This window comes from Poecile atricapillus, chromosome 6, assembly GCF_030490865.1.
Source record: "Poecile atricapillus isolate bPoeAtr1 chromosome 6, bPoeAtr1.hap1, whole genome shotgun sequence".
Lineage (NCBI taxonomy): Eukaryota > Metazoa > Chordata > Aves > Passeriformes > Paridae > Poecile > Poecile atricapillus.
Genome location: NC_081254.1, coordinates 10,869,925 through 10,896,196, shown reverse-complemented (window position 1 = coordinate 10,896,196; position 26,272 = coordinate 10,869,925). Strand labels below are relative to the sequence as shown.

Genomic DNA, 26,272 nt, shown 5'->3' with positions numbered 1-26,272 from the left:
TAAACTAAAACCCTAAGACAGTTGAAAGAGGCCTGACCTATACTTGGTACATAAATGAACTAGTAGAATCAGAACTGTTAGTTCTCATCTGCTCTTTTTATGATTAATTACGATATGTGGAAGTTATCTTAAAGCTATAAAGAGGCAGATCTTGATGTGTTGTGTCCCCAGAATAAAATCCTGAGATTGATTCTGCCTAGAGTGAAGATCAGAATAAAAGGTAAAAATAAAAATGCTGTATGGTTCATCTAGAGTTCAAATAGACTTTCCATGTCTTTATAAAACATCACATAGTTGAATTGTTCCTGTGAACTCAGCAGATTTAGATTTTTTTTTCCCTCAGAAAATGGAATATGTGAAAGTAATGTGAATTTATTAGCCACAGTTTTAATACTTTTTGTTTTCCTTTCACTGCGTTGTAGCAATTGTAATCCTTTCTTAGGGAGGGGTTTCTGTTTTCCCCTTTCCAGCTTCTCCACAAGAACAGAAAAAAGAGAAGTCAGTAATTACATTAGTCTTGTCTTTACCTGACTGATGGATTTTGAGATGTCTGGCAGTAACATATTATTCTATCCTTTCTGGCACAACATCTTGTCCTCTTCCAAGCCACTGATTTATTTAAAGTAACTGAAATTAGCACAGTGTCTGCTCCTGTGAGCTATGTTCAGATATGTGGATTTGCCAGCACCCACCAAAGATAGCAGCACCTGCGTGTTGCTCAGCCAGAGATGTCCTTCACATCCTTCTCTAACGACATTTCCTCTGGTGACTTCTGGAGTTGCCTGATTCCAGTAAATTAGAAGACATTAGCTAAGGAATTAAGTTAATTAGGGGGGGAAAAAGTAAGACCTCTTGAAATATTAACCTTAGGGTGTATTGGACTTCCTAAATGGCCTTCAGATTAATGACTGTGATAAGTGGATGAAAGCTTGTCAGATTTTGGGGGAGCTGCTTCACCTCTGAGTCTTACAATCAAATTTAAATTTTCTGAGGCAGATAGATCTCTCAATTCATTTACTCATAAATACACATAAAGGAGATGCTATAGGAAGCCCAATTTCATAAACATGCAAATAGACCTTCCCTGCTGCCACTGAAGTAGACTTGCTTTTGGATGTGAAGAGCTGACTCCTCAGGTATCTGTTTACCATTATCCTTTTCTGTAGCTGGGTATTTAATGAGGAGACACTGTTGTCCTAAGCCTGCAAATATTTCTCTTTGCTGTTGCTCTGTAGAAATAAAGTAAAAAGAAGAAAAAAAAGTTTACAGTGCCTTCACAAAGGCCACATATTCCTTCATGAGCATAGGCTGTTGAACTATCAGGATTGTAACTTGGAGAGAAGAGTTGCACAGGAACAGTGATTAAAAAGCTGAGAAGCTTCTTTTGCTTGTGTTTCTTATTGCTATTTTGGGAAAGAATGGCTTCATATCCAGAAAGATGTGTGTCCTGTGTGTTTTAAGTGTTTGTCCTGATTAGCATCATCAAAGGAATAAATTGCAGCGTGTAGTAACTATGCACTATATTCACATGTTGAGAGATCTTGTACGTGGGAGGAGACTTGGCATTGAGTTTCCTCATACAGAGCAAAATACAGACTTAAATGGTTGTGGGACTAAGGCCTGCAATGTCTCATTTTTGTAAAAATGGTTTGTAAAAATGTGCTTATTTAGTTTACAGTATGATGAGTGGAGAATCTTGTGACAGTAGTCCTGCTGCAATGTTCCACCTCCCAGTGGCCAGCTGTCCTGTCTTTACTCGTTATGTTCCTAAAGCATGGAGCTAAGAGAGGGATGCCTGAAGAGGTTTTGGCTGATACAAAAAATGAAGACAATCTATGTTTTTATTCTTTAGCATGTTGGCTATGTGTTTTTTCCCACCCCTCTGGGTTTAGAATTCTGTTGTTAGAGAATGGAGTACTTGTATTTGCCATTGTACTACAGTAGTTGTCATAATGCAAATGAATAATTGGCAATTGTTTTTATCTGTTAGTTATTGGCAGATTCCTACAACAGGGAGTAATTGGTGGTCATTATATGTGACATGAACTTAGTTTTTATTTTCAGCTCCCTCTTTCTTCAGCCAAGAGATTTGTTATCTCAGTAGAGATCAGTCTGATGTTGCTTTTGGGAGAAAACTGAGGAAAAGAGGACTCTATGATTTTTTTATCCCTTTGCAGTTTTCTGCAGAATTTTATGGAAACAATATTGCAAAAATGGGCTTTAAAAAAAAAAAGTAGGAAATTGAAGAATATAAATACTTATTAAAATATAAATTAAAATAAATACTTTATTTTATTAAAAATTAAAATACTTATTTTTTCCCTCATTTTCTAAATTCAATCTCTGTATAAAAATGCTCTTTGTGAGTCAAACAGCTATCCAAGGAAATCAAACTGCCAGTACTACCACAGTCATTGGATGGACATCATGTAAATAAAATAAAGATTGTCCAAAGAATCCTTCTTCCCTGTTTGTGAGCTAAAAATACACGCACCGTTGTCCTTACCTTGCCAGCACGTGAGCAAATATTGGCCAGGTTCAGGATGGGTTGGCAGGGCAGTGAGCTCCGAGCACCTCGGGCTCCTGGTGAGCCAATGTCCATCTGGTGCCTGTGGTGTGGTGACACAGAGCCTTGGTCAGAACTGCAGCCAGGTGCCCGGCCAGGCAGGGAGGGCTCCTGGGAACCAGGCTCCTGACAAGGACCAGGCTCAGTGGCCCCAAAGCACCTTGTACTGAATGCTCTGGAAATTTTGGAGCTTTGGAGTGAAACTGTGGCACCTGCCTGAGTGCAGTGCAGGAGATAGCACAAAATAAACATCATTAAGGACTTGGTTATGAAAAATCTGAGACTGGTAGAGAAATGGTAACCTTAGAGAGAATGTTTCCTCAGTGAAGACTCCATCCCTGGAGGGTGCCAACAGCATTAGAGCTGTCAGCTCTGAAGGCCTTTCTGCTCTTTGTGTGCCCAGACACAACTTTTACTTGAACCTACAGAAATGAGAGAAAGTTTCTCTAATTACAGAGTTACAGAATAATCTGAGTTGAAAGGGGCACACGAGGATCATTGAGTCCAACTCCTGGCCCTGCACAGCACCATCCCCAAGAGTCCCATCATGTGCCTGAGAGGATTGTCCACATGCTCCTCGAGCTCTGTCAGGCTTGGGGCCATGACCACTGCCCTGGGAGCCTGTTCCACTGCCCAGCCACCTCTGGGGGAAGAACCTTTTCCTGATATCCAACCTCAACCTGCCCTGGCACAGCTTCAGGCCATTCCCTCGGCTCCTGTCAGTGTCACCCCAGAGCAGAGATCAGTGCCTGTCCCTCCTCTTCCCCTCAGGAGAAAGCTGTACCTGCAGTGAGGTGTCCCCTCAGCCTCCTCTTCCCCAGGCTGAACAGACCAAGTGCCCTCAGCTGCTCCTCACACGGCTTCCCCTCGGAGCCCTTCTCCATCCTCATGGCCTCCTTTGGACACTCTAATAGCTTTATATCTTATATTTTGGTGCCTAGAACTGCACACAATATTCAAAGTGAGGCCGTTCCAATAAAGAGTTGAATTATTATTTGCTGACATGTAGTTAAGTAGACAAGAGCAACTAGCTCCTGTGGCATGTATTTATACTTTTTTATACTGTCCATGTGTTTATAAAGTACATTGGGATCCTTAGATGAAAGGTGTTGTATGAGCACAAGCAATAATTACTGTCACACATGTGAAAGAATAAGGTCTTCCTGCCAGTAGCCTTTCTTCAGGGGGTGATTTAATTTCTTTATCTGCGGTAATTTCATTGCCATCTCTCTTGATACCAGAATGTGCAGTATTTAAAGCTGACTTAAACAAGAGAGAGACTCACTCTGCAATCCATTAAATCCAAAGGGGTGAGCTTCTGACTTCTCTGCTGGACGCTTAGCTATACACACACTTAATCTCTTAGATTCTCTGCTGACTTCTGATTTTCTCTGAATGAGAAGAGAGAACATTTGTCTCTCTATTTCAGGTATGCCCTTTGCACATTTGGTTTGTTTTGGGATGCTTTCACTTGCATTTGCTTATCCTTAGTTTAGTGTTACTGGTCTTATTTCTGAAGGGTGTTCTTCATATGTCAAAATACAATAACTAAAGTTAACATACAGTAACAGCTGCATTTATGTGAAAGCTGACAGGCTTACAGTCCCAACATCTTAAATGGGTACTATTAATTCAGATATTCATGTAAAATAATGTGGTTTCAGAAAACTGCATCTCAGCCCTTCAAGAGAAAAAGTGATACATTTTCTTTAAGGTGCTGGTGGATGGATGTTTCAATTTCTGGTACACAGTCATAACAAATATTAAACTCAGCAACTTAATGCAATGATTAAAATTAGCTTGTGTGAAAAATATTTCATTTCAACTGAGGCTATACATCAGCAGAAGTGTATTTTCTGCCAATACAGCTATTTTTGGTCTCATAAGAAGAAACAGCAGTTGCACTGCGTAGTAGTTACACTATGTCTTGAAAGGTATTTTAATGTATAAACAGCAGTAGTGACGTGAGAAGCTATTGCAGCTCATTTCAGTGGTTTACCATTGGGCAAACAGCTGGCAATTATTGCATTTGGAAGAATCAAATGGATGATTTGAATAGAAATGCTGGTTCTTCAGTGAATTCCCTTTTTACATCAATTGTAGCGTATGTCCACATTTTTTCCAACAGTAATGAATTTCCTGAGGTGCTTTCCCTTGTGCTTTTGAATGCTAAGTGTTAAAATCCAGCAGGAAAGATCTGTAGTTGACCTTTCATGCTAAATGTGAAAGGGTTGTTGTAGCCTTTAAAAGGCTTTTGTGCTTCTGGGCCTCCTGAGAAGCTCCAGTTACCTTCAGATTGGATCAGCTGTTTCAGGTGTGAAACACCAGTTGTGCAGAGTAACTTAAATATTTTTAATCTCTTATGATGAATCTAGACGCATCTGTTTATGCATGCAACACATCTGGCTTTATGGTGCATTCTGTCCCTTTTCCATCTGTTTAGGAGTGAAAATAACCTGTGATTTGACTCTATTCAAAGTAGTTTTTATCTCTGAAAGTCTGAAAATAATATTGATGTGGGTAGTATCAAAAATTTCTGCAGCCACTGTTGAAACTTCAACCTTTGATATTGCAAAGAGTTCAGAGTAGAAGTTTGCATCTGGTTAATCCTGATGCTTGGCTTGAAACACACATGGTAGAACTCCCTGTTTCTATGGAGAGGTGGTCAAATGTAAGGTGTGATTTCTGTTTAAATGGTGAATCAAAATTCTGTGCATTTTTCAAAGTTTAAGTTTCTGATAGCCTGCTTTATTTTTTTTCCCTTGAAATGTCTCATTTCTTGCTTTTCTCTCATGTCTTTGAGAAGGGACTATGCAGCTTCTAGGTCTGTTTGGTCAGGCAGTGCAGGTGCTGGCATGTTGCTTTGTGTTTGATCCCTTTTAGTAGGACTGTTCAGGAGAGAAGAGTAAAATTGGGAAATGAGAGATCCAGTGGGAGTCTGAAAATTCCCAAGTTTTTATGCTGGTTGTCAACTGATTTGGATGCTCAAAGTTTACATTTGCTTAAAGGAAGCTGAGCTGTTCTGTGTAGGAGAAACTGTGGAGGGTTACATGGACCATTAGTGCATAGAAATACAGAGAAACCACACCTGTCTGAGGAATTCCTTGCACTGCAAACTGAATTGTTGGGATAATATTCAAGGGAAGTATCCACAGTTCCTCCTGGTTTACACTCTGTGTCAGGGACATGGAGCTCAGCAGAAATTCCTGTCTGGTCTCATTTGGTCCAGCTGATCTCAGCTGAATAATAAAAAGTATCAAATTTAATTAATGAATTTATTGTACTTGATATTATATCTGCTTGCTATAATAATGACTGCTTACTTACTGAGTTCATTTCTTTATAATGAAAAGGCAAAGAAATTGGGATATAATTGCAGAGGTGATACTGTGAACTCTGGCATATCTAAAAGCATGCAAGAAAACAAGGATTTTCTTTTTAGTAGAAATTTCTTGAAATAAAACTTAATTAGGAGTGAGGTAACTAAATTAGACACAGTTTGAAATTGTGAGTTCTAATGTTTGTAGAAAAAAATTATCTTAGCACTGATTGTGGGAATATGGCAGGCGAAGACACATGAAGAAATGATGTAGGTGAAGTGAGAAATACAAGCTTGGAGAGACATTGTAAGAGCAGAGAAAAAAAAGTAGAAAATATATTTTACTTATATAATTTCATATTTGTACTTGGCTCCAATAAGTATTTATGTTCTAATATTATTGCAGTGATATCTATTGTAACAGACTATGTTGTTATATTTTCTGGTCTCATCACTCTGTTTGAGCACTTAAAATAATTCTGTGAGCATTTTAGATTCAAAGTTTCAGTGTTTGCTCAAAGTTGGATTCTTCTAGATCATTTGGACAAAATAATTCCCTTTTGGAAATATTTATAATAGTCTTCTTTCTAGTGTATAGAGAAATAAAATTTTGTTATTTATTGACTGAAGAATAAGAGCTGCTTCTGAAGTATGTCCACTTTCAGTTTTTTAAAATTCTAGAATATGTTCAAATCCTTCAAGTAGGTTATTATCTACAGCAAGGACACAAAGATGGTATTCAAAATAATTTATTCAGAAAGCTGACAGTGCAGCAGGAGTCTAATCATCAGGATATGTGTGTCTGTTTCTAACACCAGGGATATTATCCCTTATTTCTAATGCAAACAATTTGCCATTGTGACAATTAGGGAGAACAGGCAATGTAAAATAAGAAGAATGAAATCCACAAAACTGAAGTGGTTTAGAAAACATGTTTCAGAGTGCTTATATGTTATCTTTGAAATCAATGAATCCTAGAAATGTTTGTTTTATTCTTCGCCAAGAAATGAAATAATTGTCCAATTTGAAGAGAATCAAAATGACAATAAAGCATATCTTTGAATGAGAGAGAAGAAACAGTATTTTCTTTTTCTTCCCTTGGAGTTTAAATCTAAAGAACAATGCCTTGAATATCCTTGGAAAAGGTAAATACTTGGAATAGTAGAAAGGTGAAGACTTGGAAAGGGTAAACTTATTTTTATATGTGTATAAATGCTAAAATAATGAAACTATCCAAGCCTACTTGACACTCTTCTCAGTACTTTAAATATCATCAAAATAATGCTCAAATAAAACTGACACTGGGGGAAAAAAGTGTGAAGTGTAGAGCCTGCAATCCGCAAATGAGAAAATTCCAAACCTCACCATCTCCTGCCTGATCTCATTGTTTTTCACACTTATTTATTTTTCCCTTTTACAAATATACCAGTGAAAGGATTTGCATAGGTTATTTGAAAACAGAACTCGGTAACAACACTTAGTGCTCCCAGGATCTGCTTGGATAAGAATGACAGGGTGTGAAGTTATATCCTGGTGCTTCTTTAGCTGTGCTTCCAGCTCCAACTTGGTACTTCAGTTTGCTTCCAGCTGTTTTCCACCCAAAGTAAAATGTTTCCTGGCCATGTGCTGCCTCTATTTCTGTCAAGTGGGGTTAGGAACTGGTGTTGAAAAGATGATATAGTGCTCTTTACCTCCTGGAAATTCCTTTCTGCAATGAGCCATCCTAAAAGGCCAGCTGTGCCCAGCCACACAGCTGTTTCACACAGAAATAATAGCTTCAAGCTCTTTCGTCAAGTCCAAGAATCAGATCCTGTAAATTTATGAAGGATGAATGCTACAGTAAACTCGAGGATCTTTTTTGTATGAAAAAATTATAAATGATGTAATAAAAATGAAGTACTTTGTACGTGACAATAAGCTTTACAGGTAGCTAATGTCACATTTAGTACTATTCTTTTATGTTTGTGTTCCAATCAGCCAGCACAGTACCCAACCTAACCTCCAGCAGGAAATTATATATTCCATTATTTTTTATAGTACAATAAAGCCCTTATTTATGGCAAGCATTAGTTTTGTAGTCACAGTGACAGAATTCATATCTTAGGAGTGTATCAAGGTTTTCCTTCTCTCCTTGTAATGGTTATCCCTAAAATTGTCCTGTTCTTCTGTTGCCAGACCTGCACATGTGGTTTATCTGTCAGCATTAGGAAGAAGGCTCTCAGACACAGAGATTCTTTTCTCTCTCTGGTCAGATGTAGCAGAAGAGGCACAAAGTTCATAAGAAATTTTCTTTTTTTTTTTTCTTTTTTTTTTCTTCTCACTTTTTTCTAGTTCCATTTCCAACCTGCTGATTCCATGATTGGGGTTGACACTGGAGCATTGTAAGCATACCCAATTATTGTGTGGTGTTATGGATCCATCTATGAGAGATGCATTTTCTCTAGTGCAGTTTTCCTTCTGAAATGTTTCATCCTCTTCAGGAAACTAATGTTCTCTAAGAGAAATGTTCAAACACTGCCTCTGAAAGTCCTCATGCTAAGCAGGCACAAATCAGAGGAGAAATTAGAAAATTAAAATAAGATTATGTGATTTCAAAGATCAAGTGTAGGCTACAACCTGAGAAAAGTAAGTGATTGTAAGGCTGAAGGCAGAGGTAGCTGTAGGTTGTGTACCTACAAGAAACCAGTCTATCCTTTGTTCTAGACAGAAGTGAGAATTTGGATTGCTATACTTTGCCTAAAAATTGTAAAATGAATGGGCACAAGGAATTATTTCATTAGTAATGGTCTGAAATAACTCTCTAATGTTAGAATCCAAAATTTCAAATAAAAAACCACTGTTAAGACCACAAGGGATGGGAAACAATTGTATTTTAACAGACAAAACTGTTTATAGGACCCTTTATTTTAATCAAATTCTATGTGAACTGTATCAAACTCCTTTTAGTGTTGAAGAAAATGAAGGATTAGCAGTCCTAGATTATGAGAAGTGGAAAGAAATTAATAACTGTACCTGTGAATATTTCTGTTTCAGCTGCTGTGGAACAAAGCTCAGTTTTTCTTTAATGTTGCATGGACTTGTGATGGACTTCTAAATGGAGGGAAAAAAAAAAATGAGGGCACTCACTTCCTTGTGTAATGGCAGATAAAATAAGACTGAGCCTAATTTATTATGTCTTATAAACAGATGTTCCTGCATATGGGCATGTGTTTGTGTATTTGTGTACCGATACATTTTAAGAAAAGATTACCCTCTTGGTAATTGTTGTGAATAATTATTTGTAAAAAAAGATTCCATTATGTAGGCACCTAAAGTTGTTAGTCACCTCTTGAAACAATTCTCTTCAGTTCCCACTTCCACCTTTGAATTCCCACCAAGCCTTCTTCTTTTTCCCGGTGTCCGGCAGGAGCAGGCATGTCAGCATTCAGGAAGTTATCATCACACAGTTCTTGCTAATTGCCAACACTGAATAAATTCACATTCACTTATATCTGTGAAGAACTCACAGACTGTGCTTGCACAGTTGAGCTTGGACAATCTCATCCATCTCAGATTTTGCTTTCTCACCAAGCTGGAAAATCTCGGAATCCTTTCCATCCCTCAAACTGGAAAATAGGCTGTTTTCCTTGGGGAAAAGTTTATAAGGGAATATAAAATGCACTTTGAAGTCCAGATAGTCTTACCAAGAAATATTTTGCACTTGTCTACAGGAATATTTCTAACTTGTAGTTCATCAGGTCAGCTGAAAACGTGAGGCGAAAACCCCCCAGAGCAATATCAGCACAGTTAATCTTTTGCAAACAGCTTTGCTTTGGAGGCTTGCACAAAAAGACAAGTCATTACTAAACCATGAGAAAGGGAATTTTCTTACTGCTTGTCAAGCACTGGAGTAATTTCGAAGGACTAAATATCATTGAAAGAAAAATCTCTGTGTTTTGTGTCACACGTATCCATAAAGTTTGCATAGGTATAGTAATGAATGCTGTCTAATGAATTTAAATTCACAACATCCAAACTTACTTTGACAACTTTAGTGAAATGCTTTAACTTGTAAATGATGGTTGTTTGTCACTGTCACTATTTCAGCCCACCTGCAATATTTAGTAGTTATACACACATTGAAGTCCTCTGTTGCTTTCCAGAAATGCCTGCATAACAATAAACACTTCCTTTTCCCCCTGACTGGGGTTTGGGATTTTGGATGGTGAGCAAGTTTTTGACAGTGGGACAAAGCTGCTATATACTTGCCTGAGCTGAGCAGCAGAAGATCAGCACAGCCCTCGTGAGCGCACCTTTCCTGATGGTGTGGCTGGATGGCTGGCTGAACACGCCAACTAAACCAAAATTAAAAAGTCAGTAGGGAGTCCACTGTGCTTGGCACAACCCAAGCTTAGTTTCTACTATTTCAGATGTCTCTCTGCAATTCAGCTGATTTTTGAAGCAGAATTAATCACATTAAGAAGCATTCACATGTTTGGATAGACGTGTGAAGCTACTCAAGGCATCTTGTTTTTCTTTTGGATCTGATATTTGCTGGTTGACCCTAATATACTGCACTTGTACATGAGCTAAACTGGTGTATCCTCACAAGATGTTACTTTAATAGTGTTCCATACGACATTTATAGGGGGATAAAAAGGGCTTCACATGTGTATTCTGTGGCCATGAAAAGCACCATGTTTGGGGTGATCTGAGAGCCCACTCAGGTGTGGCAGCAGGGAGTGCTACTGGCTGCAGCTGGGCTGGGCTCCTCTCTTGGGCAGTGTCACAACCTGGTTACTGCAGGGTTAAAAAAACCCCAAACTATCCACCAGCTGTTACAACAGTTTTATAGAGATTGTTAGTTAAAGTGGCATTTTCTGAAGAGTAAATGTGCTTCAACTTCCACCATTTGGCTTCACCCATGAACTGAAATTTAATGACGAAAGTGTGAAATGAGAGGCTTCAATGCTTTCTTATTCATGACAAGTCAGACATTTTTCCCATAAAATTAAGGGTTTCTAAGGACATGGTACAGCTGTGATCAAGTCACTGCTAATTTTGAGAGCAACCTGGTTCAATATAAGCTTTGACTTTTTTTTTTTTGTTCTAAATTTCACTGCAAAATAAAACTTCAGACATTTATAACAGACAAATGCTGAGAGCCATGAAGACAGAGTACAGTTTGAACAAGCAGATTTCAGCATGAACTTATGAAATGTATTCCTTCATGTTAATGCCCAAAAATGTGATTAAGGAAATACATTTTTTCAAATCATCCTGAAGTTGAGGCACACAGCTCAAAGGAACATGTTTTGAAGGGGCTTGTTTGCATGATTTCTTTTCTTTCAACCACTTTTTTTTTTTTGTTTTGTTTATTTTTTTGTTTTTTTTTTTTTTTGTTTTTAAATACTAAAATATTGTAATTATGCTGGGACTTGGTGTATTCTTTTATGAGTTAAAACTTCTGGTTAGGCAGGTTATTTCCAGGATAGGAAAAAAGGGTAAGTCAAAAGGAAGGCTGTGTATGTTCTGGATATTGTATTTTTTCTTGGGAAAGGCAGCTGTGTGAGGTTATAGAAGGTGAGAAGTTTACGTGTGAGTGATTTATCCCCTGCTCATTTATCTGCTCCTGGATTTCTGCATTTGACCTGTGATGCTGTTGGGGTAGGACTTCGTTGTTTGTGCAGTGTTAAACCCCATAGCCTTGAGCCTCTGGGGAGGTTTGCAGAGGCACCCAAATGCATGAACTGTCTTTTCCTGAGAGTCCTTGTCAGACTTCAGGGGAAGGCAGGTAATTGATGGAGTTTCCCTGTTGGCACTCACTATGAAAGGGAGCTATGGAAAATGGCTGTGTGGAATACTCTTCTTCAGAGGGCACTGCAGGAGAAAAGTAAAAAAAAAGTCATTTCCACCTAATTAGTGCTTCTTATTTAACTGGATGAGATTGGTGCAATGACTTTTTTCTTTTCTCTTTTCTCTCTCTCTCTTGCTTTTTATTTTTATTTTTTTTCCTTTAATTTTCCCTTCCTCCTGTTACAGATATACGTGGACTGCAGGGATTTCTCGATCAGGCCTCCAGACTGGGACTTGATGTATCCTTACAAAAAGTGGACAGGAATATCAGCAGAGTATTTTCCAACCTTTTTACCACCATGAAAACGGAAGAGCTGAACCGCTATCGGGACACGTTGCGAAGGGCCATCTTACTCCTGAGCCCACGGGGAGCCCAGACTTTTATTAATGAGGTCAGTGTTGAGGTTTTTTTTTTTAATCATCAACATTTCAGAAACATGTAGTATGACCCATGTTTTGCCCTTTTGACAGTGCTGGTTGTTTAATGTCACGTAAGATTGTCAGACTTCCGGGGAATTGAAATATCACATGCTCCAGGGAATGCTTGCTTTTTGGTTAATGCAAGTGGGGCAACATGGGCCAGATATTATATAATATAATATAATATAATATCCAGCTCTGGGGGGGGTAATTATTTTTTGTCTGGTTGTCTTCTGTATCAGTATTTTTTTCCTGGATTTCAACCACTGTTAACAAGTGACCAGAAAATCTGCGATAATCTATTATAAATGAAACATAATGTGCACGAGAGATCTGTCTTTGCTGTGGAAATCTGCAAATTTGTATTAAAGGGGCATATTATTGATGTTTGAAAGTTGAATCAAAGAGATTTTTATGAAATATGAAGTTGGAATTATATGTTTGTCTTCCTTTCTTAGTGGTTTCTTGAAATCAGGGATGCTAATTAGGACAGGGAGGTAGCTGCTGGGCAAACTTTTAATTAACATGCTGTGGGCTAAGTTTTGGCATTAATTAGTTTTATCCAGCTTTCTTAATATTAAATAATGAATTATTTTACAGTGTTTTGTATGCCAGAGTTGAGAATCAGAATTTGAGCCTCAGTTCCAGTTTGTGTATTCATTAGCTAAGATTTTGGCAATAAAGTAGGGGTTTGAATTTTTTTTTAACTAACCAGGGATATAACTGAACCAAGAAATTTAAATGCGGAGGGGACCTGTTTCTATTATCAGTTTTGCTGCATCAAAGCCTGTTAAATTAAAAAAAAAAAATCAACTCAAATTAGCTCATTAAAGGTTTTTTTATTTTTTTTTTTTTTTACCATAAGAACCTTAGTAAATTATCCACATTTGTGTTCATCAGTGATTTTTTAAACAACAAGGTGAATTTTATCCTAAGTAAATGATGCAGATAGGTGTTTGGAAAAGACTAAGCACATTCTCCTCAGATTTGTGCACACACAGGTATTTCCAGTAGAAGAGTGCAGGAGTTAGTGCCCTCAAAGTGTGTGCAGCCCTGCACAGCTCAGTCAGTTGTTTTCATAGGAGACCTCCAGCAGAAATGAACATTGCTTGGCTTTCCACAGAGTCCTGACAAAGTATCCAAACCAGAGTAAGAAGAAATGTTTTATTCAGACCCAGCTGGGTGGAAGTTGTGTCTCCCTGGGGATGCAGGGCTCTGGGATTGTTTGGTGAGTCAGGTGAGTGCCCTGTCAGAGCCCCAAGGTGTCTCCAGAGTAGGGGCCAGCACTGAACTGTATTAAACTCTTTGACTACTCACTTCACCTTAAAGCACTGTGTATTATAGGCATTAAGACTAATGACCCTGATATATTTCCAGCTCCCTGCAGGAGTTTAACAGTGGGCAGAAATGAAAAGTAATTTATTTGGCAATCTTTCTATATTGAATCTTGATAGATTCAGAAAGGCTTTATAAGAGGAAATTTAAATCTTAGAAAGGAATTCTCAGAAGGCTTGAGATAGGAGATGCAGAGTGTAGGGGAGAATCTAAGTAACAACACTAGAATAAAATGTAAAGATTTTATTTTTAGATTTTGCACATACTTTCCTTTTTTTTTTAACTCCAGTTAGAAAAAATAATTGAAGAACAAAGAGGTTTTAAAGCCCTGCTTCTGGAAATAAAAAAATTTAAGTGAAAAAGAGATTTCTTATTAAGATTTTCAGTTTTTTTGAGTTGATATTTTGTAATAGGGAAAGAATGTCTGACAAACTTCAACCAGATTTTTGTTAAAATGTATTGGCTAATACCATATCTTCATGAAAACCAAATGCTGACTGCCAGTCCTCTGGTGAAATGCAGAACAAAAATAAGAACAGTGTTCGGATTATGAAACCTGAAATAAACAGATTTAACAGATTTTTCTTAGCACAAGTCATAGATATCAGCCATTGGAAGCTGGTACAAAATCTATTTTGCCTGGTTTGGAACTGCAAGTGATACATATTTTTTGCTAAAAATACAGATCCAGGTTTCAGTCTCATAATCTCTTGGGTGGGCCAGAGAGATCTCATGTGATTTTGGATGTACAAAGTAAGGGGACTCTGCCATCTCATGTGTAAAAAACTTGTGAATCATGGAAGAATTCAATTTCTCTAATTTTTATTTAGGCATGGTTTTCATTTAACTGTCTTAACATCTCAGTGCCTGGTTCTGTCTTGTGTCAAAGTTACTGCAGTAGAAATTATTGACCTTTTGTAAATTTTCAAGATTTAGTATTTTGCTATGAAACTGCTTTGACTGTAAGAATGGGGAGGAGAAGGAAAAAAACCTTTTCAATGGTATTGCTATAATCCTGGAGTCAGCCTTTATTCAGAACAGGGAGGGTAAATGCATTTATAAAATGTTAACTATCTTAGAGTATGCATTAAAAGGGCATTTAGGGACTGAAGTAAACCTAATCTAAAGAGTGTCCCTCCTTAAACAGTTGAGAAAAATGTTCCTTTCTCCATCTGCAAAAATCCCAGATATATTTGTCTCAATTGTAATAGGTGTATGTGTGCCAGGAAAACAATTTTATATTTTGAAAAGCATGTGATCCTCTTGCAAGGTGATAAGAAAAAACTAATAATTCAGAAATGGGAAGATTTAGCACTTTCACCTTTTCTGTTAGTTATTTTGGCCCAGACACAGGAATCTGAGACTCAAAAGGCTCCCTCCTTGAGAGAGTGAGAATTCACTTGCCTCTTTCACTTTGCAATGTTTTTTCAATTGCAAGTAGAGGTATTATTTGTATGGACCGCTTTTATCATTAAAGGCTGTACAGTGAAATAAATGGAAAAAAGTTCAAGGAGGTGACAAAAATGATGAAAGGATGGGAGAGTATGACCTCTGAGGAGAGGCCTTGGGAACACTCTATATACAGCCTGCCCGCGGGAATAGAGCTGCCAGGTACTTGAGAGGAAACATGAGTGGAGGAGGAGGAGGAGGAGGAATTATTTAAGGTGATCATGGGTTGTGTCATAGGAAGTAACAACCCAAAGTTAAACAGGGAATGCTTTCTAACAGGGAGGTCAGTTGGACAGTGGGGGTGCTGGGCTGGAGAGTTCCGGGAGGCATCGTTCTGCACGGCCTTCAAGAGTTCAGTAGATAAAACACTCTGGTAAATCAGGCTGGCAGTTTGTCCTGAACTGCTGTGCAGGGTGTTCCAGGTGACTCAGGAGCCCTTCTGAAGACCTGCCAGGAAACACTGGTTGTGTGAATAAGTTTGGAATTTGTACTTTTTATATACAACCAATCTGAAGAGGAGGAAAAGGTCTTGTAATTCAGCGCATCTCAAGTTTCCTGTGGCAGATGTGCAGTTCCTGACCTCTGTGGAGGGTTTGGTTTCTTAATTCTTCACAGAACACATGGTTTATTTGGGATATGTATTTTAATAGGATTTGTCTTTATAAATACAGGTCGTGTCAATTGCTTCATAGACTTTACTCTTCCTTTGCAGTATTTATGTACAACCTTTGCTTTAGAGCACCAGTGAAATGGAGGCTGTAACCCAGTTGCATGTAGTTGACTTGAAAAAAGAAGGCATTATCAGCTTTATGAAACCTTTAACTTAGCATTACTTGTATTTTTGGCAGCTTCACTGAAGTGAAAACTCCTTTTGTTAAGGTGGATGTCTGAAAGTGCTGTAGTTCTTTGGGAGCCTGCCTTGACTATAAGCTGGTGAGCTGACTGCAGGAAGGTTATATGCATATCCCTGCAGCAGAGCAGCCTAAAGCAGAACTCTTTGCATGCCTAGGGTAGTAAGTGAGTTTAAAAACAGAAGCCTATAATAAAAGAGAGCAGATTAATTCCTTTAAAAATTAATACACAACTGCTGTATCAATGCAGCAGGGTTACGTGAATCGCAGCAATTCCAATTTGAGCTGAAGTTAAAAATTTCCAGTATAAGACGGTGTTAAACAGCTGTAATTTATCTCTGCCCTGTTTATATAATTACCTCAGTGTCCTCATTGGAAAGCAAAGACTTCTCTGTTTCACTTTCACCCTAGTTACTGCTAAGTGTTCTGACTGATTCTTTAAAATAAATATTGATATCCTGCTTTTGGTTTGGGTTTTGGGGCTCATTTCACAGTGATTTGTGGCCTTCCTTCAGTCCTGGTCACTGAAGATGCTGAGCTCCTTCCTCCCAGAGCACTTGTTAGAGAACAGTGCTCCAGCCTTCTCTTTTCCCTTCTGCAGCTGGTGACATGCTATTACTTGACTGGAGCTGAATTAATTATTTATGGAATCTTGAACAATTTGCACCCACAAGCAATTGTATGAAATGGTTTTCCAGTGACATTCACTCAGAATTTAACAGGAAAAAGTTCAATATTAATTTTCTGGCACTTAACACTTCCTCTCTCTCTCACTTTTATTTATTTATTTATTTTCTTCTTTTTTTAATGTTGCAAACATTCAACATTATTAGTCCATATATCTGTTTTATATGCAGTATATAAACATCTTGGAATATTGTTGAATAATTTTGGGAAAAAATATTATGCCTCTTCTGTTTTTAGAAGGCATTTTCTCTGTTTAAAGAGCTGCTAGTGATTTGTGAATGCTGGTTACAGAACTGTAGAAATAATACATTCTTCTTTCAATAGTTCAAGTTAAATTATGCCCGCCTTATTTCTTCTAAATCTTCCTCTGGTATTCTATTTCTTCCTTAGAGCTAAAATCTTGTCTGCTATTGTTGACATTTTCAATATGCTAAGACTCTTTGTGCTTAAAGAGAATAATAATTATAATTAAAGCCCAAGCAAACCTCATTGAATTGCTAAAACCTAAGTGAAAACAAAGCCCTCCCATTCTGGGATAAATTGTCTTTGAAGCAAGTTTCTTTCCACTGGGCCAAAAAACCTCCCAAAACACAAACCCTCCTACATTTTGCTTCCCTATGACTAATCCAAAGGATGGGGTTATTCTCACAGGGATCCCAATCAAATGTGTTTGGAACACTCAATTACATGGATTTGTAGACACTGTGAAGAGGGAGAAAACACTGTTGAACAAATGACTTTATGAATTGCTTATTTAGCTTTATTTAAATGACATTCCTTTTACTAATGGCAGATAGAAGTGACAATAATTTTAAATTACCTTTTTTTTCTTTTTTTTTACTCCACTAGAATGTTGCATGAGATTTTGAACCTGAAGGTTGAAATCATGAGAGACAGGAGGCTTGCATCCACTTTTGTGTATCTAACAATAACTGATAGCAGTTTTGTGAGGCCTTATGTCTCAATTGAGGAAAAAATACAGAAATTGGATACACTGGCCAGAGGTACACAAAGCCCATTTGAGTCCAAATACTGCTTTACTGGCAGTTTTACCAAGTCTCTCAGTGTCAGCAGTGATGTGTGGTCTGAAGGAACCTGATTGCTGAGCTCTTGTTCTGAATCTGGTGACTCGGTGCATATATAGAGAGGCTTGTGTATTTTTAAATGTCATTAAATCCGCACGTACAGGAACCAGGCATTCCTCCTGCTCCAAATGCTTCATCCTCAGTGCACCTTTGGGTCCTTGTTTCATTGCAGGTGTTCAGCTGCTAAAACATGACTCATTTCAAAATTTTGCTGCTGTCCACACATAAGGATGTCAAGTCTAAAGGAAACTGTACCAAACATCTAGCTGAAAAAGTTGTTAAAATACCTTGAATTAACATTCATTTATGCTGTGAGCTCCACTAATTTTTTTTAACAAACCAGTTTTTTCAACATTTTTTATTTTTTTCACTTGCTGACCTAGAACTCTGAAGAGATTTAACCTCAAGATAAGGAAGATTCTAGCTATTAGGAGAGGCTGCATTTTTGTTTGGGTTTTTTTTTGAGGAACAGGATTAATTAATGATTTGGAAACGTGTTGTACTGGGGCACAAACAAGCTGCTTTCTTTAGTACTGCCTTTAAAGCACTCAGTGCTGGCTTGAGACAAGACAAATCTAGTGGGTGCTAAAAAAACTAGGCTATCAAAAACTAAACTCCCCTCTGCCTACTCCTTCATGGATCCGTTTTCCAAATTATTTCACTTCAGGTTGTTTGGGTGACCCCATGAATACTGTGCAATTTAAAGATAAAGTTCCTATGCATTTGTATTTTTAGCATAGTGCAAAGTGGAATTGAATACTCTGCCATATCTGTGGTCATTATAATGCATAAATATATGCAGAATGTTTTTCTGAAATGCTGCAAAGTAGATGACTTTAGCATTCTCAGCAAGGATAATTTTCTGCAATTTCGATATAATTTGCCAGAAAGGAGATATTACTAATTAATTATGGATGATTAATTTTAAAATAGGCTCCTGCAGTTACATTTCATCACTATAGCACTGTTTGCCTATTGTAAGGCACTGGCAGAAGCAGCACAGGTAGATAAGAAAATGTTTGCCTTACAAAAATCAGAAAAAGTAATGGCCCTAAAAAAGCTATTTACCATCTCCCAGTTGTACTTCTTCATATAAATTTAGTGAATTCTTTAGCTGACTGTTCTGGGGGAGCTTGGCTTTGAGGATTAGAAAATACATACTGTAATTATTCAATAGTAAGTTTTTGGGCTTACACCAATGTGTACACACCACAGGTACAGGTTGACTTTTTACACGTTTCTAAGCACAGGGACTGACTTGGGAGTACAGGACTCTTCACAATCATCTCTGCCCTAAAATGCACTTCTAGACCTGGTGTGCTGGACTGGGAAATCACTGATTCATTTTGCTTGTTGCTCCAGAGATCACAAAAGAAGGCCATTATCCTTGGAAGGGATGAGTAATAATTGCTGATAATAATTTGCACCTGCTTGGCATCTTTTCAGAGGAGGTTTTTAGCAACTTTTAGCAGGTGAAATAAAATCATATTTACCCAAGACTTATTTTTAGTTTCAAACTAATTAAAAAATCTATTTAAGCCTTTACTAATTGCTGGCAGCACACAGCTTAGTGCTCTGTAGGAGAGAAGAGCTCAGGTGAGATTTACACGGGTTCAAGATTAATCCCAAGGAAGGCATCCTAGGACTGGTGCTGTGCTCCTCTTCCAGTTCTGTGCCAGGCAGGCAGTGCCCAGTGTAGGTGTGAGGAGGAGCCTTGTTGGGGCTCTGCCCCATCTGGGAGACAATACTGAATGTTATGTCTGTTCCTTCACAGTTCAAAGGGTAGAGTTCCTAAAAAATCCAAAATTGAGGGTTGAGGGAGTGCTCTGCAAATGCAAGGGGAGAAATGTTTGGGAGCCTTGTTCATCAAGGACAAGCTGTTAAATTAAGCTTATAACTTGAGACAGTGTGGTAACTGTGCAAGGAGATTACCTTTTCCTGAGGCAAAGAGTGTTCTGTGTGAGAGGAATAGTACGGAGTGTCGTCAGCTCAAAGTGCCAGGTGTCACTTCATTTACCCAGTACCAAAACTAGCAAGGGTTTAAGAGCTGTTTTGGAAAGGGAGTGTAGTCCTAGGCTAATAATTATTTTTTCCTGGCGCTATTATAACTGGTGTGCTTATGCTTGCTGTACTTGAGTGGTTTGGTATGAATTGGGATGTTTTACTGGGTGCTGTATGAATTTGTGTCCCTAAAGAATTTGCAGTGTGCAAGAAATGACCGAGACATCTGTGGAGTAAAAGGGATTGATGATGAATGATGTTATGTGACACAAATAGTGTCCCCATTCCACCATGTTAGAAATTTTGATTTTGAAAAGAAAAGAAATTAAACTGAAATAAACTAAGGATTTTCAAATATTTGTGGAAATGTTTTTATTAATAGGGGTAGGTGAAGGACATTAACACTAAGGCCAGAATCTTAATGATGAATGAGAGATAACCTGAAAGATTGGAATAAAAAGTGTGCAGTATTGGAAGTGAAGATGGTTAGCATATCTTTGATGTGACAGGTAACAAGGGTGCTATTGAAGCAATATGAAGAGTTGGATGAAATGATCAAAGAAAGGGGTCAGAGATCATCTTTGCAGCAGAAGTTTCACTGAGATATGAGAGGAGCTTTTGATTCTTCAGGTCAGAAAGATGAACTTGGAAGTAATCAATATGTAATATCATCAGAGCTGGGAGAGGAATTTCTGCATTACAGATGGACTAAAAAACCTGTTTATTAGAAAGATTATGTCTAAAGAATCCCTGAGATTTTGGGCTTATCTTGGATGAGAAGTAAGAGTCAAAGATGACACTAACGTTGTAGTCCAAATTGGCAGGTGTGATATTCTGGCTGTCCATTTTGACTGAAAAAAGGATTTTCTTTGCCTTTTGAAGGGAGAGTGTTGAGAAATTTCCTTATCCACATGAAGCTTTTAGGGATATGCTGAAAGCAGTCAGTTTAGACTGACCAGAATATGAAAAATGTCTCACAGAGAAGTAGATCAAGACTCATCAGCATATGAATGATGGGATTTTTTTGATAGTTTGCTTGCTGGATGGAGTTAAGAAAGAAGATTACAGAGAGAATGGGTGTGGGACCCTCCTTGGGAACTTGGAGAATTTCACAGAAAGTATTCCCTGGAGAGACTGTCCTGGACGAAAAGCAGAAAAGAGGAAAACCGGGAGAGAGGTGCTGGGAAGAGGAGGTTTATTAAGAAGAAATGTGATCAACTATATTAAGAGCACCTGGCAATTCCAAGAGCAGACAATAACAGTTTTAGAGTGTGGCTGGAAAAGTGAATGTCAGTAGGAACAGTTTCAGTGAAGTGAACCATGTGTTAAAGGGTCTGCAGGTGGAAGGGAGAGGAAGAATGCGGTGATAGGTGTAGGGACTTGAAGAGAGTGAGAAAGGACAGGTCTGAAACACTTTCTGGTCTTGCGACAGAGAAACAGGGTAAAAAAAAAACTACTTTAAAGGTATGTGGTGATATCTTCTGATTCTTATAAGGGCAGTTGTGTGGAAGGTGCCTTCAAAGGTTCCAGAGGCTGGAAGGCACTGGACATGTGGGATGAAGGGACAAGCTGGCAGTGGGAGCGCTTTGTGTGGGCTGGGGTTTACATCACCTTTTTGGACGGGTGCTGTGGGAGCTCTGTTTGTCTTTGCAGTTCTTATCAGATATGCAGCTGCTTTGTGTGCTGTCCTTCAGTCAAAGCTGTATGTTGGTAGACAGTAGAAATTACATGTTTTTGTTGCTGGTTGTTCTACTCTGGGCATAAATTCTTGAGAGAGAAAAGAGAGTTTTTTAGGTCTTGGAGCGTTTCCTTTGCAGGGTAAGGGCTAAGGGAATAAAAGTGGCTCTGACAGGGGAAGAACTTTGTGTCCTATGGATAATTTCTGATAGTTTTCATTTTTAGTAATACCTTTTTACTGAGTAAGTCATCATGCTGAAATTTGCAGAGAAGGAAGTATAATCAGGTTTCTGTACAGAGATTTTCTGGTTTTGCCATTGTTTTTGTTCACTGCTTGTTCAGGCATTTCTTAGGATGTTTTCATAGTTTTTATTTGAAGATCAATTTCCAAGGTTGATCTCTTTCTATTGAGACAGGTACCTAATGATTATTGTTACAGAACATTAAATGTGGAGGTAGAGGGTCATTAGTCCCTTTTTTACCAGCTGGGGCATGGGGTCACAGAGAAAGTAGGCAATTTACTGAGTTCACCTGAAACAGGGATTGAAGTTCTAAATGTCAAACCAAGAACTTGCCCAAAAGGTCATCCTTTCATTCGATACTGCCAGGTATGTCTTTGCCACCATTGACCCCTAGTTGTTTCATTTAAGAGAACTGATTGTCCTGTCACTCCAGTGATCCTTTTTTCAGACATGCAGCCTTTGACCCCTACACGCTGTGTCAAATATTAAAACCCTCTTTGAATAGTGTGTATTGGCTTTAGTTTCAGGTAAAGAATGCAGCTTGCACATACAGTCCTACTGAGCATTTAAAGGGTTTCTCAGGTAACTTAAAAAATCTGTATTTTATTTACTGAATTGAGTCCGTTCATTGTTATGGAGTTATAGTTCACTATAGACCGTGCACTGCAAAGGAGATCAATTTGTTTGGCACTGACCCATCCATTTAACTTGAAGCAATCAGATTTAAAAGCTTTGCACTTTATTAATGTGTGTGCAAATAGAAACTGGGTTCCAAGGACACTCTAGGAAAGCACCTTGAGTGATTTGTCTTGATATATAATTCATATTTTGTTTCCAGCTTTCCAAAGGAAAAAAATCACATTAAAATTATTTTTAGATAATACTGTAAAGGGAAAAGACTTAAGCCTTGATGTATGACAATGACTTTGTGTGTTTAGTGGAAGTATATTGACTTGAAAATGTTACAAGTTCCCTAAAAAGGTTTTCCATAAAATTATTAAGGAGTATAGAGAATATTTGGAGATGTACATCAGCACGCTAAAAAGTCCTCCAAACAAAACTCATTGCACCACAGTGTTCATTTTCTAAACTGTACTAGCATTCAAGGATTTTAAAAATCAATGTCAGTTCTGAATGCATCTTGATTGAGAGTAAGAGCCACCTAGCAAATAGAGCATTTCAGACTGGATATGTTGTTATGAATTCTTAATAAAAGTGTGCAGTTGAAGACAGGCTCATCCCTGATGGCTCCCATAAACAGGAGGCACCCTAACACTGGAAATGCCCCTGTGTAAATGAGGTGGTTACAGCATCTAGGGAAAATAAGCAGTGGAACTGTCCAATTTGAAAAAATCGGTGGCATGTTGAAGTGCTAAAAATAACACCAAAGAGACAAAAAAATAGTAATAAAAGGAGGACCCTAAAACCCTATGAAATTAATTGTTAATTAATTAATAGAGCAAATTAATAGCTATTGTATTTATTTATTTAGTGATGAGCGTGTCTGAGTAAAATATATGTGCTTATGTAATATAGATAAATGTAAATATAAAAATATGTGTGTACTGTATGTGTTTTATACACACACACATACACACGCACACAAAAACTTGCAGATTATACCATGCCCAGGTCAGTCACTTAAGAAGGAATTTGTATGTCTGGAAATAGAGAAGAACAGAGAGTAAATGTTTGTGTTCTGTGCAGCTGAAAAAAAGAATAAAGATATTGGAGCAGAAATGAGCCAAGGAGTGCAAGCTCTTCAGGGTTTTTCTGTTTCAGCTCATTAAGAACATACACATTCTGATGTGCTCTACTGATATTTGCAAATAGTGTTGGCACCTTTCAGCATAAACTGGGTGAAGAGCTGTGTTTTTAAAAGCCTGTTGGTATTGGGCATTATTCATGCAGGAAGGGGACTTGCAATGCTGACCAAATGGAACAGGAACAGCGTAGAAAAGCTGCCTCACTGAGGCTTATCAGCCCTGAGTTTTCTGTGAATTATGAAGACACAAAAAGTTAAATAAAAAAACCCTTACTATGAGTGAGCAGAGAAAAGCTGTATCCTGGAAAAGTGCAGAGATCTCTTAGGGAACATGAGGAATGCTTTAGTGTGAGTGACAACATCAGCCAGGCTTTGGTCCCAAAACTCTGCAGTTTACTGGTGACTTGAGCAGAAACTGCTATTTGTGATTTCCAAATGAAATTTGTGGAATGCTGCTGTCCCAGATGATAAGGAAAGCAATCCTGAATAAAATGACTCAGTGGCAGTGTCAAAGCATCAACAAATTTTTGAATAACCTGAGGCTGAATAGTCAATTTTGGCATTTCAAGGCTGGCCCTCGTGGCATCTGCAGAGGAAAGGCCCGGTTGGCTACGTGGAATTAGAAGTTACTGAGAAGGTAAAAGGGAGTGTTGAGCTCTATAGTCTTTTAAGTAGGAAATCTATGGATGTGTTTAAATCAACCTGGCTGTACTGGCGCTTGTGTTGCTGATAGCAGCTGCCTCATATGCCAGGAATATAGCAGTCACATTGATGTGGCTGCAACGTGGTGTGCATAATCCTTATCTCTGGTCTGCTTTTTCCTACTTTGAAAAATGAAATTCAGCTTTGCTAGCTGGAGAATTTATGTTTTTTCTCTTGCTCCTTTTATTTCACTTCCCTTTCCAGAGTTTCCCTTTGTGATAGATTTAACTCACTACTTGTGGTAAATAAAAGTTTCAGAGATCCTTATAGTAAGTTATAGTGCTGCTGATGTTAAAATGATCTACATAGGCACTTAATGAGATACATTTGCACTGTTATAATTGGTAATCTAAAATTAGAATTAAGAATACATATAAATCTTTATAGAGAGGTTATATTGTGTCCAGGAGCTTTGCTTATGTATGAAGCTCAAGTAAATTCTTGTCACTTTGACCAAAAAATTATTAAAAAATAAACCTCTCTAAAACCACAAAAACCCACAAAACCTTGCTAAACCACTGAAGCTTTCATGCTGGCTACTGTAATTAAAAGTGAACACTGGGAACTGTGTTTTACCACAGCACTGGAGCTGTGAACACCCTCAGTGGCTGTGGGCAAACATTAAAATCAAGACCAATGGTTCTAGAGCAAAATGCAACCTCTCAATTTCCCACTCTGGTATTGATTTACAAATGAATATACCTGTTTGTTTATTGGAATCACCGTTACTTCAGCAAAGTGTTCCAGTCAAGGTGCAGCGAGTTTCCAAGGGCTCACTGTCAGCTGCTTGTGGAAGAATCAGGAGACCTAGCAATGGAGACTTGGAATAAGTAAGAAACAACCCACCAAACAAAGAACTAAAAGTTGTGAGCTAGGAAAGTACTTTTGTACTCAAGTTCTTAAAAAGACAAAATGAAATTTAAAGAATAAGAATATAGCAATGTTTCAATTGCTTTAATAAGGACAAAGTAGTGTCCTTATTAGTGACAAAATAGGGAAATCAGAGCATGTGTGCCACTGCTTTTGCCAATGCTCCTTATTCACTTGTTAATATAAGCAGTCTTAAATTAGTTGCTAATCTTCTAGAACAAAACTTGGGATATGGAGAACCTGTTTGCAGTAGATATATCAAATATATGAGTATTTCAGGGATAACTTCTTCCTATCACAGGAAAAGTGTGAGGATAAAATCCAGTGATGTTCCTAAGAAGTCAGAGAGCAAAGTAACAAGAGCAAGGCAAGCTAAGTGGATGGGGTAGTTTAGATGATTCGCAAGTCAGATGTTTGTGTCAGTGTCTTGGATATGAATTATCCGTATAATGGGTGTTTGAGAAAACTCTGAAAACCCTTTTTGTTAATCAACAAATTCTTAATTTATCTAGAATGACCAGTTTCCATACAGTATGTTAATGTTAGGAAGAAAATCAGTGATTCTGATGCCCTGCCCTTCTCCTGAACCTGCCTGTTTGTTACTGTGCACGCTGTCCCTCAGTCTTGTGCTGTTCTCCCTTGGTCCTGCACAGTAGTGAAGGCAAGGGAATGGGGTTTGTCTTTTAAAAAGCTGGGTAAACTAACATCATCAGCATGTGAGACAAGAGTAAGAGAGAATGGAATAGTGGAGCGCCACATGTGTCTTGCCCTCATTCAAGTAGGGAATTTCCACTCATCAGCTGAATCTCCTAAGGAATGTCAAAATGTCACTGGAGAAAATCCCATGCAAGCTCCCTCCAGCACTTTGTTGCTCTTGACAAAAGTACATGAAGTTCTCTAATATGCAAGGGAACTGTATCAAAATGGCTGGGTTTGTGCATTTCCTGCTGCTGTTTGGCAGTACAGCTTCTGGAAAGGTTAAAGTAGAGCCTATTCATCCAGAATTCTGGCAAAGGTAGCCAGAGTTTTGGTGCCAGTCCCCTCATTTGAGTTTGACCTTGCTTTCCTCTTGGTGCTCGCTGTAAAGTTTCTCTGTTCTGATACTCAAAATGTTCTTGGCTTGAGAGGTTTCCAAACCGTGTGATAAAACAGATACTTCCCCTTTGCCCTGTGTCCCCACTCAGTCTCTTTAGTTCCATCAGGGCATGTCACCAGGCTCCTGGTGTCAAGGACCACAGTTAGGCTGAACAAGGTGTTGAATGGCAGTAAATATCTCAGTGGATCTGTGGAAAGTGGAAATTGCCACTTTTGCACCAGGTCTGTACTGGGCTTTTGAAGTGCTCTCCATTGCTTTCTCTTCTGAGGGCAGCCCTGTTATTTGATGCTAAAACAAGAGTTCTACAGGCAGAGGTGAGGACCATCTGTCTTTTCCTTCTCAAATTAGGAGTGTCTAGGCAAAGGAGACTCT

The 26,272-nt window shown here is 38.3% G+C and overlaps 1 protein-coding gene across 8 annotated transcripts in view; it reads left to right on the top strand.

Moving 5' to 3' along the window:
• GRID1 (glutamate ionotropic receptor delta type subunit 1) overlaps positions 1-26,272 on the top strand; it is a 545,782-nt gene that overhangs the window by 322,992 nt on the left and 196,518 nt on the right. For all 8 annotated transcript variants that reach the window (XM_058841710.1, XM_058841711.1, XM_058841712.1 and 5 more), the window contains one exon: positions 11,907-12,112. In XM_058841710.1, coding sequence (XP_058697693.1) covers positions 11,907-12,112 — 206 coding nt within the window. The remainder of the gene's footprint in view (positions 1-11,906; positions 12,113-26,272) is intronic.